The following is a 19,512-nucleotide window of genomic DNA, read 5'->3' as shown; positions in this document are numbered from 1 at the left end:
GTGAGTTTAAACAAGTGATGGATTGTCAAGATAAGAAACTAAGAAGAAAGCCAATAGAACTATGGTTTGATCCATTCACATGGAGCAACCTAAAGTTTTCTATTACAAGGACATACAAGGAAATTTTCGTTAATAAGTCTATTCAATGGACTAAACAAAACTTCCTATTCCTAGTATTACAGGTTTGAGTTTATCTAAACCTATGGCTTGTGGTATACCTGGTAATTACTTACTCTAATGCAAGTATAAGATGCTGAAGCATTTTCTTTCCAATGGCAATCTATAGAAGTTTCACAACTTCTTAGATATAGATTTTATTTATCTAAGGAAAAGTCTCAACTATTCCAGAGAAGATAAAGCCATGAATGAATTTCTTAAATCAACAGTGAGAGGTCTCAGATATGCTTTAGTATCCCTTAGACCAGACACCTGCTGTTGAGTGGGAGTAATTAGTAAGTATCAGATTAATCCAGGAGAAGAACATTAGAAGACAATCAAGTAAATTTTAAGATTAAGAAGAGGAACTATATGTTAGTCGATAAGGGTGTGTTTAAAACTCTTAGACTACACCACATAAGATTTCGAGACTTGCCTTTGTGCTAGAAAGTCTGCTGATAAGATGGTGATTACTCTGGGGGTGGAGTAGTGATTTTGGAGAAGTGTAAAAACCTATCTGAAATCTCTTAGTCCACCAGAGAGAGACTGAATGTTAAAAGTTTCAGGAAAGGTACTTATTCAGTCTAAGGAAAGTTCTATACATTTGTGGCACCGTTCCAACTTGCCTTAACTACTAGTGTTACTTCCTGAATAACCAAGAAGTAGTTGCCAAAAGTATAGAATCCAGTTTTCCAAGAGAGTAGACATATAGAGAGGAATTTCACATTATCAAGGATTTTGTGATTAAGGAAGAGTAATGGTGGAGAAGAGGTTGTGTTTCATTCAACCTGTCAGATCCTATTACGAGGTGTTTACTACTATTACACTTGATTGGTATGTCAAGGTGTTAATGATTATTTGAAATGCACTTTTTGTTTTATATTAGTGCAAGTGGGAGTTTGTTGGGTTTTGTGCCCTAAATAAAACTCATTTCAATATAATCAGATTTACTTATTAATAAAGATCAGAAATAACATTTTATGTTGCATGGTTCACATGATTTATTTCATGATTATATGTATATAATGTATGAATTCTTTTTAAGTCCAGAACATATGAGTTTGTTAAAGATTATAGTGTTGTCAGCACAGTGGAATATAATCTTAATTATATGTTCAAAAGTTTATTCCCTGATTTGTCAGAACACTGGATTTAGACTGACATGGTATAATCAGCGATAGGTATTCTTACACCTTAGAAAAGTATTATGTCCTTTCCAGGACATTGGCAAAGTTTACCAGTATCGGATGTATGGAGTATACATCGGAAGGGACCGATATTGAACTTTGATTAGATATATTAAAACTTACCGTAATATCTATTCAATTCAATAACACCTGTTGATCCTAGATCAAATCACCTTAATCCTGATATGGGTAGGTTCGATCTCAAGAGTACTATGCATGTTCTTTGATTTGTTAATTAAGCCTACTTTTGGGTCAGGGTGATACGTACATTTTGGGAACATGATAGTATAATTGAGTGGGAGCGCTACCATAAAGATGGAATCTATAACTTCTATAGGAACTTAGAAGTGATACGATGATATCCTTCGAGCTTGGCTAAACAGAAATAAATGGTGGAGATCTCATTTCACTTCGCTGAAATATCATTTATACGGAGCTAAGTGTTTTAAGGATAAAATACATTGAAGGTTTAGCGGTAACAGTAGTGCCTTTTCAATGTAGATCATCTATTAGAGAGTCATTGATCACATTAGGGTTATAACAATGGATAACTAATGACGTGTCTATATCATGGAACATATAGAGCGTTCTATATGACTGAGAATGCAATTCCAAGTTCTAAGTGTGGATTCAATGAGGAATTAATAAGGTAGGGAATTTACTTGGTAAATTCGGTTTGACTTATTAGAAGCTCGGTTATATAGACCCATGGTCCCCATACTAGTTGAGACCATACTGCTTGTAAGACTCAGTTAATTGATTTTAATTAATCAATTAAAATTCTAAAAGTTAGACTATGTCTACTTTATGAATTTTCACTAAGCAAGGGTAAAACAGTAAATAGAGAGTTTAAAGGGTATATTTATTAATTGGGAAACTTTGATTAGTTTTTAATTAATAAATATATTAAATGACAATATTCTTTAATAATTATTTTCAAGTTATTAAATAATTAGAATTGGTATTTAAAAGGTTAAATTGGAAAATTGGCATTTTTGAGAAAATGGGAATGGAAAATAACAAAATGAGAAAGTTGCAAAGTGAGGCCCAATACCCTTTGTATGGCCGGCCACTATGCACAAGAATTACCATTTGTAGTTTCCATTATTTTAATGCCATACAATTTTAACCTAAACCTAGAGGGTTTTCTATAAAGAGAAAGTGTTGGCTTCAGGAAACAGACACACAACTTCACACATTGTTTCCTTCAGAAAAGGCCACACGCCACCCTCTCTCTCTTTTCTTCTCTCTAAATTTTGAATTCCTTTGAGTGATGAGTAGTGCCCACACACATCAAGTGGTATCTTAATCATAGTATGTAAGACTATGGAAATTCTGCATCAAAGAAGGAGAAAAGAAGATCCAGATTCAGATCTTGATTATGCTCTGCTACAGAAAGGAATCAAGGGCTAGAGATCTGAATGGAATGAGTCATATTATTCCGCTGCACTCACTGTAAGGTTTTCTAAGTTTATATGTGTTTATTTTCATTATTTTAGAATTCATATTAGGGTGTTAATCAAACATACTTGTTAGTAAATCTAGATCCTGGTAAAACAATTTCCAACAGTGGGCCCGTTGCTTTTAAAATGGATAAGGATGTTGGGCCTGGTGACTTGAGCTTTATGAAAAGGGTTGGAATTAAGTTTCCCATCAATTGCTTGGAGGCGACTTCCTTAGCTGATGGGCCGAGGAGTAAGGTCAAAGATGGGCCGGCCCGTTTTGTCCCTGTTGGTAAAAGTCACGGTGGGCTTTTGGGGAGATTGATTTATGCAGTAGGACGCACCATGGTAATCCGAGCCTTTCCTTAGTGGATTTGGTTAGTGAGAACAACCCTGTGGGTGGAAAATCTACGTCAAAATTTGGAGAGGCCCAAGAGTGCTATCTTCAAGAGCTTGCGAACTACGGCACTCATGGCCTTAATAAGAGGAAGGCGGCTTTAACTGACATCGGCGTCCAACCCACTTCTGAAACGAATGAAAGAACTACTCCAGTTAAAAAGCAAAAAACAGAAGTGGACTCATGCTCGTTGGGCACCTTGCCTAAATTTGCTCTAAGAAGAGGGTTGTCCGTGACTACCTTAGAGGCGTGAGACCTTGTAAAGGTGCCTCGGATACTAGCAAGGACTTAAAGGGCTCTTGGGAATCGGAGCAGCCCCTGACTTGTGAGGAAAGCAACACTAATAGCAAGTCCTCGGCACGCTATGCGCAACATGTGTACAAGCCAATTTCTACTGGCCAATCTAGTAGACTTTCGGCTTGGAAGATAAAGGCTTGCCTGGTTGATATTGAGATTCCGAGGATGACACTGGTGCTAATTGAAGATGTCGGATCTGCTGTGGGCGCTCGGGTTGGCGTTGGTTCCCCTGTGGAGGAGGTGGGCAACCCTCCTCCACAAGAGACATGAGGGGCGTTGCATGGAACTGTAGAGGGTTGGGGCAGACCTCTACAGCTCTAGAATTAAAGGCCCTAGTTCGGACGTGCGCTCCTGACTTCATCTTCATTTTTGAACTGAAAGTGGACGCTTCTAGTGTGGTACGTTCCCTTAAAAGTTTACATTTTTACTATAGCATTGTTGTTCCTGCACATGGGTGTGCGGGAGGCCTTGTCCTGGCTTGGAAAAATAGGTTCACTTTTGAGAATGTATGTATTTCAAAGAATCAGATTTCTGGGATTGCGTACTCTGACCCGGAGCAACATCCCTGGTTGTTGTCGTGTGTGTATGGTCCCGCTTACTTCCATGAAAAGAAACGTTTTTGGTTGAACTTGATGAATTTAGTACAGAGGTTTGGTGGGCCATGGCTAATTTTAAGGGATGTGAATTTTGTAATAAAAAACTCTGAACGGGTGGGATCGCGTGGTAAAGATCAGTTCTTGCCATTCATCTCAGACTTGATTAGTAGGTTTGCTCTAATTGACTTACCTTTGAAGGGTGATCATCTAACTTGGGATAATCACCGTGATGGGGCGAACCCTGTAAAGTCAGCACTGGATCAAGCTTTGGTGAATGGAGATTAGCTTGGTCTCTTTCCGAAGACAGTGGTTAAATCACTTCATACCTGTAACTCTGACCACCGCCCTCTCTACCTTAGTACTAAGATCCAGGATGATAGACCGCCTAGGTCTTTCTATTTTGAGGCCTGGTGGACTAGGGAACCCCGTAGCTCGCTTGTTGGGGAGAATGCTTGGGGCTCTGTGGCTCATGGTTGGGCCCCAGCCAGGATTTTCAAGAAAGTTGGGGCCACCCGCCTTGCACTTTGTAAATGGCAGAAGGTCCAATTTGGGAAACTGGATACTCGCATTGCTAATCTGGAACGACATCTGAAGGAGATCCAGGACTCTCCTACGGGATCGAGGGAGTGGAAAGAGGAGGTTGAAACTAGGAAAACTCTAAATGAGGCACTAAGGCATAGGGCCACTTACTGGCAGCAAAGAGCCCGTATTTCTTGGATTAGGGAGGGAGACAAATGCTCCAAATTTTTCTTCACTACGGCGACCATTAGAAATAGACGTAATTTAGTGGAGAGTATTTTGATCAAGGATGGGGTGCGGATTAGTAACCGAAGAGACATAGGCATGGAATTCTCCAATTTTGTGGGAAGTATTTTCACCAATACTGTTAAGGGACCGCAGGAACGCCTAGACCATCTTATAGTAGATCACCTCTCAGCTAATGAACAGAATGACCTATTGATAATCCCCGATTATGAGGAAATTCGCCAGACACTCTTCTCCATGGGGAGTTTAAAGGCTCTTGGTCCTAATGGTATGTCTGCCTTGTTCTATAAGCATTATTGGACCTCGATAGGCGAGGATTTTTGTTAAGTTTTTCAAGACTTCTACGTTACAGGTGTAATGCATAAAGTCATTAATGCGAATAACTTAATTCTCATTCCAAAGGTGCCCAATCCGAAGAAAGTGACTCAGTTTAGACCAATCTCCTTATGCGATGTGGCTTATAAGGTGATCTCCAAGATTATTGCCAACAGAATAAGATCGATTCTCCTGAGACTGATCTGTCCCACTCAAGCGGTGTTTGTCCCAGGGAGGAGCATCAATGATAATAATGTTCTGGTCCAGGAGATCATTCACTCCTTTAAGCTCAAAAAAGGTAAAGAGGGGTTATTCGCAATCAAAATTGACTTGGTAAAAGCATATGATAAACTCAACTGGGCTTTTCTAGATCATGTTCTAAGCACCTTTAAAGTCCCAAACAAGTTCTGCTCCTGGGTGCGCCAGTGCATCTCGACAACAACCTTTAACTTGCATCTTAATGGGGAAAAAGTCTGCAGCTTAACGCCGGAGTGTGGGTTAAGACAGGGGGATCCCCTTTCTCCGTATCTTTTTATTTGGGCTGCAGAAATCCTCTCCCGCCTTCAGGAAAGAGCTTTGGACTCGGGTAACTTAAGGGGAATTAATCTGAGTAGAAATGGGCCGAGACTCTCCCACCTATTCTTTGTCGATGATCTCATTCTTGTGGGTAGGGCAACCACTATCGAGGCCAAGGGCTTCTAGCAGTGTTTGGAGAAGTTCAGAGTGGTCAGGACAGCGTGCCAATAAGCTTAAGACCTCGATTTTCTTCAGCAAAAACACTAGTGAAGGTATGAGAAGAGGGATCATGCATGAACTGGGCATAAGCATGGCCGAATCAAACATCAACTATCTAGGCCTCCCGCTATTTAGATCCAGGCAAAAAAATGCTGATTTCAATTTCATTATTGAGAACCTTGTCTCGAAGCTTCATGGATGGAAATTGAAATCTCTGTCTAAGGCCGCACGTGCTACGTTTATCAAATTTGTAGGAATGGCCTTACCAATTTACACGATGCAAACCACCAAGCTTTCTAAGAAGCTAGCCTCGAGAATCGATGGTATGTTTAGAGATTTCTGGTGGGGTTGCGAGCAGGGTAACCGTGGTCTTTGCTTGAAGGCGTGGGACCGTCTGTGTCTTTCGAAGTCTAGAGGTGGCCTGGGTTTCCGTAAAACTTTAGAGATGAACCAGGCACTCCTAGCAAAGTGGGGTTGGGACCTCCTAAATGACAAGTAATCGCTTTGCTGTGGAGTGCTGAAGGCCAAATATCTGAAAGGAAAACTGTTCCTTGAGGGGGCCTATAAAGGATCCAATTCTTGGTTCTGGAAAAATGTGGTGAAATCCAAAGATGTATTGTTGAAAGGAGCGTGCAAACTAATCACTGACGGGAAGGATACTAATGTCTGGTCAGAGCCCTTGGTGCTGCATAGAAAGAATTTCTACGCCAAACCTAGTGTTTCACCCTTTGGAAGTGTGACAAAGGTCGCTGACTTATTACGGTGGATGGGGAGTGGGATATTCCTAAACTCCAGAATTATTTTGATTCGGAAACAGTGTGCGATATTATCAAAGGAGGTAAACCTGGTGGAGTAGGTGGGGACAGGTGGGTATGGACGAAGGAGAAGAATGGGATCTTCTCGACTAAATTGGCTTACTTGATTCAGGCCTTGGAAAGAGCTCCGGACTATGCCGTTGCGCCAGGCCTTTGGAATAAACTCTGGAGCTTTAAGATCCTGGAGCAGCATAAGGTCATGTGGTGGAGCATTTTGTCAAATGCCCTCCCTATTAGGGGTCTCCTGGCGAAAAGAATCAACATAGACGAGCTGTCGTGTCCCCTTTGTGGGTCAGATGAGGAATCTATGGAACATCTGTTTCTCCATTGTGATTTTGCGTACCATCTGTGGAGAGCTTCCCCGTGGGGAATCTTTCCGGTCCCCGACTCTAGGGGCAGGGTCTGGGATTGGGTAACATTTATTTGGAACCTGAAGACGAAAGAGGTAGATACGGACAAGCTATTTCTTTATGCCTCGATCGTTGTGGATACTATATGGAGAACCCAAAATGAGAAAGTTCATAACTTTTCTCCGTGTAACATTAAAACTGTTATTGACTCTATCTCTAATTGTTTCAGATTATGCTACCTGCTTGCTTTCCCTGACAGTAGCGGTGATTCCTCATGGCTGGTCGACCCCTCCTGAAGACTGGATCAAAATTAACTGTGATGTGAAGGTTGGTGGTGAGTCCATGTGCATAGTTGCTTTGGCTAGAGATCATTTGGGGACGGTTTTGTGGGGTGCGACCAACTTCCTCAACTTCACAGATCCTTTGATTGGCGAGGTGGCGGCGTGTCAGCTTGCTCTCGAAACTGCTACTTTCAGGAAGCACGATTTTATCCTTGTTGAGAGTGATTCAGAAGTGGTGATAAATGCTATTAAAGGTGTCCAATTTAATTGGAAGATTGTTAACTATTCGTGTGCTTGTAATCCACTCTCTAATAAGTTTTTATCTTGTAATTTTTCTTTTATTTCTAGAAGTTGTAACTTTGCGGCTCGTAATGTCGCTAGATGGGCTTATGCTCAGAATATCTCGGGTATTGTAGAACCCTCTGCTATACCTAACACTATCTTGTGTAATGACCGTGAGGTCTAATTTTATGATTTTCAATCAACGTTTTCTTTTTCAAAAAAAGAGAAGATCTAAAGGACAAGAGAATGAGAGAGGGTAGTTATTCTTCTTTATGTTGTTATTCGATGTAAAATAGGAAAGATAGAAAGAGAGACTTAAGCTATGATGCAATATCATCCTATTGAACATTAATATTATTACTTTTTTGAAAGATATTTTATAATTTCTATTTTTATTTATCTTTTTCTTCAATCCTACTAAAATTGGAGGATTAAATTTTTGAAGTTTGGAGGGAGAAGGTTTCTCTCCATCTCTCCTCTTCCTCTCGTCAACACAAAATTCAACCTCTCCATCTATCACTTTCTCTCAATTCGTCTTTATTATATGTCTCTCCTTCCTACCAGATATAATGTTAGCTATTACAAACAAATACTAAACTCAAAACAAAGTCATTTATTAATGGTGTCGAAGAAGAAAAATTAAAATTCAAACTCGACTTGTTTCTAAAAAGGTTGATCTAACAAGAACTGTGCAACTCGTTTATAAAATTATGGTATTAAATTTAGATTAATTGATCAACTCATTAACTTATTTATGACAAGACATTGCTTAAGCCGAAATAGCTTGTCCGAAAAATTTTATTAGCATTACTCAAACGGTAACTAGAAACATATGGAAGATCATCCTGTAATTTAGACTAAATATCTTTCCTTTAGATACTCAAATTGCAACCTTATACTACGCTGAGAAAAGTCGGGAGGCCTAATACAACTCACAAGTTTGTACCACTGATATAGCCAAAATCGTTTAAATATCATGACATTATCAATCAACTTTTTCTTATGCATTAGGACTAAAGGTGATTGTAGATTCTTCAAAATTTTAGTACTAACCTGAAGCAATTTCGTCTAAGTTAAAGAACTTCCTGGCTTAAAGACAATCCTCCAATGTTGCTCGAAAAACTACTTGACTATTATTAAATATGTATATTAGTTGTAAATAATCTAGAAATTGGGCTAATACGTTTTCATTATTCTTTTAGTTTCCTAGTATAGCTTTCTTTTTTTTCTTTTTTTGAATGGAAAATCATACTTTATTAACCATTAAATTTAGCTACCAACAAAGGTAGCAAATCAACCGGGACAAACCCCAAGTTGAAACTGCAATCAGGATTAAATAAGGAAGCTCTAGCAAAGTTGTGAGCTACCTTATTAGCTGATCGCCTAACAAAAAAGACAGAAACATTTTGAATTTCTTTCAATAAAGCCTTACAATCTTTAACCATTTGACCAAACATGGAAATCATTTCAATTGAACTACGCAAAGCTTGTATAAATACTAAGCAATCGGTTTCAAGGATAACTTGGCAAGATTGACTTCTCTTGATCCAACTTAAAGCTTCCTTAACACCCAATGCTTCCACAAATTCTAGTGTGACCGACCCTTGGTAAAGCTTGGTAATTCCTTATATCAACAACCCTTGTGCGTCACGGGCCACAAAACCAACCCCAAACTGATTAATGTCAGCAAATATAGCGCCATCAACATTAACCTTAGTGTTATTCTCAAGTGGTGGTTGCCACTATTCAGCCCCGTCACCTAGCACAAAACCAACGGATAAATCACAGTAGAACTATGAGCAGCAAGCCATTGATTAAGGTAAGTTTTTGCCGAATAAACTATACTTTCTGCACTTGACAATTTGTTGTTCCAAACCTTGTCATTCCTTGCATTCCATATTGACCAACAAAGAGCAATCAAACGCTTTTTCTGGTCTAAATCAAGCACCAAAAAATTCGATAAACACCAGTCCAAAAACACTGCATTATCTTGCAGCAGTGTGCCTATGCCTTCTCTATTCCAGCAGAGTTGAGCGGCTGGACACTCCACAAGAGCATGTTAAATGGTCTCCTCATGACTATTGCAAACTGGACAAATAGTTGACACATTCACTCTTTTAGTTCTTAATTGAATCATAGTTGGAAGGCACCCTTGACAAGCTCTCCACACCAGATTTTTCATTTTCGAGGGGAGCTTCAATGCCCAAAATTTCTTCCAATAGGCTTCAAGAGCTGCTGTATCTTGAGTATTCTCCCCAATCATTTCTTGAATCATTTTATATGCACTTTTCACTATGAATAAACCCGAAACTTCACCAATCCAAGTGAGTTTCTCTTGCCCGTGACTATGCTGTACAGGAATTTGAAGGATAAGTCTTTGATCCCTCTATTCAAACAAATCAGCCACCAATTCTTCATCCCAGCCCGATCCATTAACAACCAGCAGATTACAAACCGAAACACCAACCAGTGTAGGGTGTTGAGTAGGGGTGTGCAGAAAGTCATCCGATCCAATCCCAACCGACCGATCCAATCCCAACCGATCCAATAGAATCGGATATCCAATCATAATTGGATCGGATCGGATGCAAATTTTAAAAATCCAATTGGATCGGATCGGATGTTGGATGAGACATCCGATCCAATGGATAACCGATCCGTTCCAATCCAATATCATCCAATGTCCATCCAATCATATTTAATATTTATAATTTTATATATTTAATTATTTTATTTAATATTTTATATATTATTTTATTATCTATGTTAGATTATTAGGTTTTAAATTATGTTTTCTCATATATAATTTTTTTCAATGAAATTAGCCTAAATAGTGGCTAAAATGGATTGGATTCATCCATGAGATCTATTGGATGGATCCAATCCAATCCAATAAAAAACCAGTTAAAGCATCCAATGGATGGAACCGATCCCATCCAATACATCCATTGGATCGGATCGAATTGGATGACTCAATTCAATTGGATTGGATCGGATGGAAAAATCCAATATCCAATAAATAATTGGATTGGATCGGATGGGTCCAAATCCATTGGATGTGATCCAATGAACACCCCTAGGTGTTGAGATGAAACAAACGGGTCCTGGGCATCAGGTAACCAAGGTTCACCCAAAACCGAGATAGAAGTACCATCTCCCACAGTCCAACGAACACCTTTAATCACCAGTTGACGAGCTTCAAGAACACTACACCAAACATAACTGGGGTTATTACCAATATCTGCTGAGAAAAAAAGAACCCCGAGGATAATACCTTGCCTTAAAGATTTTTGAGACAAGTGTCTCCAGTTGTGTAAGAAACCTCCAACCTTGCTTTCCCAACAATGCCAAGTTAAAACTTCTTAAGTACGAAAGCCCATTCCTCATTTTGTTTTGTGTGTACAAAGTTTCTTCCAAGACATCTAATGGATACCTTTAGGAGAGTTACTTGAAGATTGCCACCAAAACTTTGACATCAATCCTTCCATATCTTTTATGACTTCTTGTGGAATCAAGAAAACACTCATAGCATAGCTTGGGAGTGCTTGTGCCACCGTTTTTATTAATATCTCTTTGCCTGCTCGTGATAGAAACTTTGTACCATAGCCAAGTCTATTCTTCACTTTGTTTTTCAAGAAACCCAAGGCAACTGATTTATTCCTCCCCATCGAACTAGGCAAACCCAAATATAGACTATTTTCATCAGCCGTGGTCATCCCCAAGATAGAGTTTATTCTATCTTTCATGGAACTCAGGGTATTAGCGCTAAAAAAGATAGAAGATTTGGAGAAATTCACCTTTTGACCCGAGGCAAATTCAAATTTACTTAATACTTCTTGGATTTGCCGAGCTTCAGCTTTTGTAGCCTTACAGTAAAGGTAGCTATCGTCAGCAAACAACATATGAGATACTCTAGGAGCACCATTGGCCACTTTACAACCATGAAGCCATCCTCTTTGTTCAAATTTTGAAGCAATGCAGTGAAGCCTTCCGCACAAAGAATGAAGAGGTATGGTGATAAAGGATCACCTTTTTTATACCTCTTGTTGGAAGAATTGGGCCAACTTCATTATTACCATGAGTAACACAGTATTTTGCAGACTTGACACATTTCATAATGAGCTTAATCCAATTTTCAACAAAGCCTAACTTCCGTAACATTGCCTCAAGAAAGTCCCACTCAATGAGATTATATGCTTTGCTCATATCCAATTTTAGAGCCATAAAACCTTCTTTCCCTTTCGCTTCCTTTTGAGGTAATGCAAAACCTCAAAAGAAACTAGAATGTTGTCCGAAATCAACTTACTAGGGATAAATGCACTTTGATTTTCAGATATGATTGAATCCATGTAAGGCTTCATCCTATTCACCACGACTTTTGTTATAATCTTGAACAAGACATTGCATAAGGCAATAGGATGAAGATCCGGCATACGTTCCAAGTTTCTCTTCTTTGGAATAAGCACTACATTAGCATCACCACACCCATCGGCAAGGAACCCATCTTCAAAAAAAGAACGGACATTCTTAACCACTCATCTCCCACGATAGACCAACACTTTTAAAAGAATGCAGGAGTCATCCCGTCAGGTCTCGGACTCTTATCAAGATACATTTGGAAGACTACTTTTCGAACCTCTTCCTCCTCAACTGGTTGACACAGTTCTGAATTCATCAAATCAGTCACCACACTAGGAACACAGTCAACAACTTCATCACACTCACAACCTAAAGCTTGAAATAATTCTTGAAAGTAATTTGACACAACCAAAGGCAAGTCCGACTCCCATGAGACCCAATTGCCTTGTGTATCTCTCAGTTGGGTAAGCTGATTGTTTTTTTTTCCTACTACTAGCAACCTCATGGAAATAACTGCTATTATGATCCCCCTCCTTTAACCAGAACTGTTTAGCCCGTTGCTTCCAAAAACTCTCCCTTTGATCAAACGCATCATAGAGTTTCTTCTTGATTTCGGCATATCTTTGAACGAAAACAGTATCCCTCAAACCATGAAGTTTCTTCAAGTCCGCCTTATAGCTCTTAATACAATGATTTAGAGTACCAATTAGCTCCTTGCCCCACACAGATAACTTCTCAGCACATATTTTAATTTTACTAGAAATGCTGATATGTTGTTCCTGGGACCAAACATCACAAACAATTTCAAAGCAAAATGGCTCCTTTAACCAAGAATTTTCAAAACGAAATCTACGACTAGGAGTAAAGTTATTCACCACAATCGGTTCAAGAAACAAAGGAGAGTGATCCGAAGTAGCAAAACCCATATTAGAAAGACTAGCTGATTGAAATAATTGATTCCAAGTTGTGGAAACAAGAGTTCTATCAAGACATACCTCAATCCAAGCATTAGTCTCTCTTCCTTTTTCCCAAGTGTATTGGTGGCCTTGCAGCTCGAGATCATCCAAGCCACAATGAAGCAAATTTTGTTGAAACCCAGTTAACAACCATTGGGGATATGGGCGCTCTCCTCTCTTATCCTCTTGACGAACAATGTTGTTAATGTCTTCTATAACACACCAAGGAAGTGGTGAACGGTCCTTTAAACTTCGAAGAAGTGTCCATGAATCGCTTCTTCTATTACGGTTGGGCTCTCCATAAACACCGGTAAGACGCCAAGTTGGAGAAGTAGGGGATATTGAAACTTGCAAGTCAATGTGATTCTTAGAATAACCCAACAAAGTGCCTGAATCATTATTTTTCCACAGCATTGCAATACCACCCGAAGCCCCATTAGCATCCACTACAAAGACACCATCAAAATCCAAAGCCTGGGCCAAGCCCACCACTTTTGATTTATTACATTTTGTTTCACACAAAAATATAAAATCGAGTCTCTTTTGAAAAACAATTTCTTTTAGGAATTGAATGGTTTGTTGGTTCCCAAGCCCCCGGCAATTCCAACTCAATACATTCATAATGATTGGCGGGCCTGGAAACCAACACCCACCTCCATCAAGTTTTTTGAATTTTCATACTGGGCTCCGTTAACATTGTCTTCTAAATTTGAAATGTCCATATTGTGTACCCCCTCATTAGGAATACTTATCTCATGACCCAACTCCAAATGCTGAATTTCATTAAACCCAACATCTTTTTCTAAGCCCATTCTTCTCCTTTTATTATCAATAAAAGTCAACCCAATATTCAAATCAAGTTCGGCTAGCCCCTGTATCACTTTCTCATTTTCCCTCCCTAAAATCAGGGATTGATCCTTATTGATTGCTCCTCCATTAATATTGTCAACTCTCCTCATAGCTGGTTCTTCATTAGTAACACGAGAATCAGGGTGTAATAATGGGGGTCCCCAATTTTCGGCAATCATAGTTCTCTGCCTTCCCGTGACTGGTGCACCTTGATCACTCCGGCGACCATCTCTGGAACTGCTTGCTTCTGAGCGATCATCTGTTCTATTCTTCACTGCAAGACCTGATCGTAACCACCGTGAACCATCAGCATAGTTCCTTCGTCTTGGGGCAGCCTTCAAATCAAGACTGTACTCATGGACAAGTTGTTCTTTCGGAACTTCAAAATTTTTTTCGCAAAATCTCTCAGAGTGTCCAAGAACACCACAAATAAAGCAAAAGGTTGGCAAGTCTTCATATTTAAACAGAACTTGACAAGTCGAACCGCCTCAGATTTCTAGTTTCTTCTTCTTTTTGAGTGGCATGTCCACTCTAATCTTCACTCGAATACGCAAATAGTCACGCCAAACACCGGAGAAATTGTTAGGGTCAGACTTAACAAAGGCTCCAATGTAGTTTCCCACCCCTTGAATCACTCGTTCTGACATAAAGCCCACTGTCATGTTGTGTAGTTGCACCCATAATTCTAGTTTCAGCAATGGTATATTTCTAGGATTCTCTCCATGTTTCACCCATTCAAAGATTAGAGGTGCACGATTAAACGTCCAAGGACTCCCCTTTATAACTCGTTCTATATCAACTTCATGATAAAATTGAAATAAGAATAAATTTGGATCAAGTTCTTTCACATACAAACCTCTTCCCGGCTGCCAAAGAGTGGCGAATTTATTTTGCTTAGCCTGAAAATCAATGGATCGATTGGTCAAAAAATGTCCTACCAGCAACCATCTATCATCTATTTCCGCTAATCCATCAGCCCCTGACTCAAAGATAAGACCTTATTCATCATCATCATGGATTGAAAACGCCGCATATTGTTCTTCCATCCTGGTTAGAAAGAACACTCACCAATAGTCGGATTAATACAAAAAAACAAACGAAACTTCGAAGACCACCTTCAACAATACAAACAAACTAGCTACCGTTGCAAATCAACACACCATGTCACAAGACAAGACTTAGTACAATCTTAAATAAGTCAAGTTACCTTTGGCCTATTTAATCCGACAGTAATTGATAAAATTTTATGAAAACATCTTCAAGAAAAAATTACCTTTACACATGTCTTAAACTCTTGCAAATCTTGAATTTTATTTTCCTTGTGGTACTCTTAGTCCTTTTGCTATGGAATATAGTTAGTATAATTTTCTTAAGTTGTATATAAATATATACTATTAATGGAATACAAATCAATTATTCTCTTCACAATTATTTACATGGTATCAAAAGCAAAATTCAAAATTTAAAGTTAAGGTTTATCCCAAAGTTGAGGTTTGCAATTAGGGTTTGTTCTTTATCTTTTCTTAGGTTCAATTTTCAGAAAACACTTTTAGAGAGCACGTGAACTCTCATTGTTGGCACCAACAAAATGCCCAGCTACCGATCTATAGAACCCCAAAATTTGGTGGACGGAACCGTCACGCGTGAGCCACACGCGCCTCCTGAAGCTTTGGCAACAACCCCCACGCAGCAGGGCATGAGTGCGTGTGAGGTTCTAGTCGTTTCTCTGCTAGTTTACTTTTTCGGTGTTTCTAACCTTGTGTCGCATCCGATCCGACCATTATTTTCCTCTTTTGGGATTGTTGAGGTTTTTTTGCCATCCTTTGGTGTGATTTTTTGTTCTTTATCTCTTTGGTCTTGCTTCGCTATTTTACAATTATGGCAATAAATAAATCAACTATTGTGATGGACATGGTGCCGATAATGTCTAAAATTATTGATCATAAACTCAATGATTCAAACTATTTGGATTGGAGCAAGACTATTTGTCTCTATTTATGGAGTATTGACAAAGATGATCACTTGACTAGAGATCCTCCAAAATCAGATTCGAAGGATATAGTCAATTTGACATGGCTTAAGGAGGATGCTCGCTTAATTGTGTGAAAACACAAGTTCTTTCTAGGTCTAACTTCTCATCTTTGCAAGATGCCTTTAGTTGTGTTCTCCGCACTGAAACTACTCCATATGCTTCGCTTACTAGTGCTTTGGTAAGTCGCATAATAGTGATGCGTCTGGGAGATCTTCTACCTCAAGTAAGAGAAATGGGGATATTCACAAGGGTTTGACAATTGAACATCGAATTCTAGATGCATTTTGTTTTTTGCAACTATTATAAAAAGTATGGCCACACCGAAATTGATTTAAAAATTAGCAAAGAAATTTCACTAATATTGTAAGCATTGATGAGCCATCTGACAAATCATTCGTTATTTCTGCTGATGAATTTCCTAAGTACTCACGGTACCAGAAATCACTTAAGTTTTCATCTCCTTATGTCACTACTATTGTTGATTTATGTAAATCTAATACATGTGTTAGGTTATAATTAGCCTATATTTCGGGTCTTTAAAGTTAGCATTATCTCGTCTATTGGTGTCTTTTGGAGAGTTTTACGCTTGATTTTCATTATTTCAGGTTCCCGGGGTGTTAAAGTTTGAATTCAGTCAAATGGCGAAAAACTGGGACAAACTTGGAAAAAAATTGGAAAATTCGGCTCCAGACGCATCAGTAGTCGCAACCTCCAGAGAGCCAGGTCGCGACCCTTTTTCCTGGTCGCGACCCTGGTCGCGACTTTGAGAATTGGCAAAAACTCGGTTTTTCGAGTTTTGCCTGTAGTCGCGACCAGCTTAAATGCTAGTCGCGACTAGGTACGAAAATCGCAGATTTGACATAATTTTAATTTTTCTCTCAATTGGAGGCACACCACTCATCCCTATATAAGGAATACGACATTGAAGGTCAGAGGGAAGCAAAAACAGACCTAATAGTGGAGGCAAGTGGAGAGGAAGCTATCTTGAAGACCCGGAGCGATACCACCTTCTAGTTTCTTTCTTTTACCCTTTTAATTCTTCTTTATGTTTGTTTTTAATTCTGAATTAATCATGGATGTTTTTAGAGTTATTATGAACTAAATTTCCCAATAAGGGAGGATGATGATTGTTGTTTAAGTTTATGCCTAGTTAATAAATAATTGTCATTCCTTCATCTTATGTGTGAATACTATCTTTATTTGTGTTTAATTCCATGTGCAAGCTTGATCACCTTTTACATGTTTAATGATCTCAATTCGAAATCTGAAAAGTGAGAATTGAGAATGCTAAAATTTGGATAGTCTAGGTTCTGATGTAAAACGAAAGTATTTACATAGCCTCAGTGACTAATAGACTATTGCTTAATGCTGATTTTGTGTTGATTTAATTAAGAAGTTAATTAGAGAACATATTATTTAGAACCTAAAAGATCTGAAAAGAGTTAGGTTAATTTATAATCTATCATTCACATTGAGACAAGGATAGCAATTAGGTATTAACATAGGTAGCTTATCAACAGGATTCACCTCCCTAATCTCTCATCTTGATTAATCTTCGTTTATTTTCTCTTTAATTTCTGAGTTATTTACTTTCAAATTGCAATCTTATTATTTTACCGAATAGAATCATAAGTATAGTTTAGTAGTACTTAATCCAATTCCCTGTGGTTCGACCTCACTTGCGTGAGATACTACTTGATTGCGTACACTTGCGTATAAATATAATTTTCGTAACAAGTTTTTGGCGCCGTTGCCGGGGAATTGTTTAAAGATTAATATTACACAAAATTATACTAACTTCTACTTTGGTATATTTTCTCTTGCTGATTTTTCTAACCTTTTTCTTGCAATATTTTCGTGATCTATTTCAGGAATCATAAGTGTATGCGCCGTCAAGGACAAGCTGTGATATTACCAGTTGATCCCGAAATCGAGAAAACTTGTAGGAGAAACCGAAAGAACAAGAGGCAAGAGGGAGTTTCAGCAACTGCTGAAACTTCAGAAATCATGGCTGCTAATGCTGCAAACAATGGAGGCAATAACGGTAATAATGGTGGCGCAGTAGAAGATCAAGCTAATGGCCGCAGCTTGAGAGATTACATTCTCCCTACTCTGACGGGAGTGCAGTCGTGTATCAGGCCACCGGCAGTGGATGCAAATAACTTTGAGATAAAACCTGCCATACTTCAAATGGTGCAGTCTTCAGTTCAGTTTGGTGGCCTCCCTTCTGAAGATCCTAACCTGCATCTCTCTAACTTCATGGAACTCTGTGAAACTTTTAAAGTTAATGGAGTTAGTGATGATGCTATTCGACTGAGACTGTTCCCATTCTCTCTTAGAGAACGAGCCAAGAGTTGGCTAAACTCCTTGCCACCCAACTCTATCGCCACCTGGAATGATCTGGCAACGAAATTCTTGTCAAAGTTCTTTCCTCCAGCCAAGTCTGCAAAGCTGAGAGGAGAAATCAATAACTTCTGCCAACAAGATAATGAATCTCTCCATGAGGCTTGGGAGAGGTTTAAAGATCTGATCAGAAAGTGCCCTCATCATGGTATAGAGAAGTGGATGCTAGTCCACAACTTCTACAATGGGTTGGTAGGAAACACTAGAACTTTAATAGATGCAGCAGCTGGAGGAGCCTTGATGAGGAAGAGTGCTAATGAGGCTTATGATCTATTGGAGGAGATGGCTCTAAACAATCAGCAGTGGCCAACTGAAAGGAGTCAATCAAAGAAGGTAGCTGGTGTGTTAGAGGTTGATGCCATCACAAAGTTGACAGCACAGGTTGAGGCATTGACAAAGCTAGTTGCAGGGCAAGCTAAACAAGCCCAAGTTGTTTGTGAGTTATGTGGAGGAAGTCATCACTTTTTAGAGTGTCAAGCTGATGTGGATGATTTGCCAATGGATGAAGCTAAAGCCATTGGAAATTATTCACAGAACAACAACAACAACTATGGGTTCAACCAGGGTAATAACCGAAGAAACAGTGGGTTCTATCAGCAACAAAATCAGAACCAGAATCAGAATCAACAGTTTAATCAGCAACAAACCTCTGGTGGAAATTCTAGTTTGCACACAGATTTATTGCTTCAATTCATGACTGAAACTAGATCTTCAATCAAAGACCTGCAGACACAGATGGGCCAACTAGCAACTCAAGTAGCAACCCGTCCTCAAGGAAATTTGCCTAGCACAACTGAAGTAAACCCCAAAGAAAACTGCAAAGCAATTACCCTGAGAAGCAGTAAAAATTATGATGGTCCTGAAATGCCACAACTAGTGAATGGAGAAAAGGAGAATGAAGAGCAACCAATGTCAACCCCAACACCCACTTCAACGAAGGCTATTGATAGTCAAACACAACCACAGCAGTCTCCACCAACTAATAGTGATCACCATGTAAAAATACCATACCCTCAAAGGCTTAGAAAGTCAAGCTTAGACAAGCAGTTCACCAAATTCCTGGAAGTTTTCAAAAGACTTCACATTAACATTCCCTTTGCTGAAGCTTTAGAGCAGATGCCAAGTTATGTGAAGTTTATGAAGGAAATCCTGTCAAAGAAGAGAAAGATGGAGGATTATGAGACAGTGGCTCTAACTGAAGAGTGCAGCGCCATCCTACAGAAGAAACTCCCTCCTAAACTCAGAGATCCAGGGAGTTTCACTATTCCTTGTACTATTGGGAAAATTGAGGGAAT

The 19,512-nt window shown here is 39.1% G+C and overlaps 1 protein-coding gene and 1 non-coding gene across 2 annotated transcripts; both read right to left on the bottom strand.

The window, feature by feature from the left end:
- Positions 1 to 9,622: 9,622 nt before the first annotated feature.
- LOC133034161 (uncharacterized) lies at positions 9,623 to 15,065 on the bottom strand. The gene is made up of 13 exons (XM_061109195.1): positions 15,056 to 15,065; positions 14,639 to 14,761; positions 14,333 to 14,581; positions 13,587 to 14,161; positions 12,422 to 13,407; positions 12,218 to 12,309; positions 11,989 to 12,122; positions 11,659 to 11,866; positions 11,052 to 11,549; positions 10,893 to 10,947; positions 10,714 to 10,825; positions 9,789 to 9,968; positions 9,623 to 9,706 (listed from the first exon to the last, which is right to left on the bottom strand). The coding sequence occupies exons 1-13, from the start codon at positions 15,063 to 15,065 to the stop codon at positions 9,623 to 9,625; spliced, it is 3,306 nt and encodes a 1,101-aa protein (XP_060965178.1).
- A 3,197-nt stretch (positions 15,066 to 18,262) lies between these two features.
- On the bottom strand, positions 18,263 to 18,369 carry LOC133035214 (small nucleolar RNA R71). Its single transcript, XR_009686494.1, has one exon. It is a non-coding gene; the product is annotated as a small nucleolar RNA R71 (small nucleolar RNA).
- Between the last annotated feature and the right edge of the window lie 1,143 nt (positions 18,370 to 19,512).

This window comes from Cannabis sativa, chromosome 2 (assembly GCF_029168945.1).
Source record: "Cannabis sativa cultivar Pink pepper isolate KNU-18-1 chromosome 2, ASM2916894v1, whole genome shotgun sequence".
Taxonomy (NCBI): Eukaryota; Viridiplantae; Streptophyta; class Magnoliopsida; order Rosales; family Cannabaceae; genus Cannabis; species Cannabis sativa.
Note: the sequence above shows the minus strand (reverse complement) of the source record. Positions and strands in the feature narration are given on the sequence as shown.

Bases quoted from the DNA above. Each gene is read 5' to 3' on its own strand.
- LOC133034161 (XM_061109195.1), bottom strand. The intron at 14,582-14,638 runs GTTTGTATGTGA...TTTATCATGAAG, and splicing joins TCTTTGGCAGCCGGGAAGAG to TTGATATAGAACGAGTTATA. The intron at 12,310-12,421 runs GCAATTGGGTCT...CTGTGTTCCTAG, and splicing joins CCAACTGAGAGATACACAAG to TGTGGTGACTGATTTGATGA.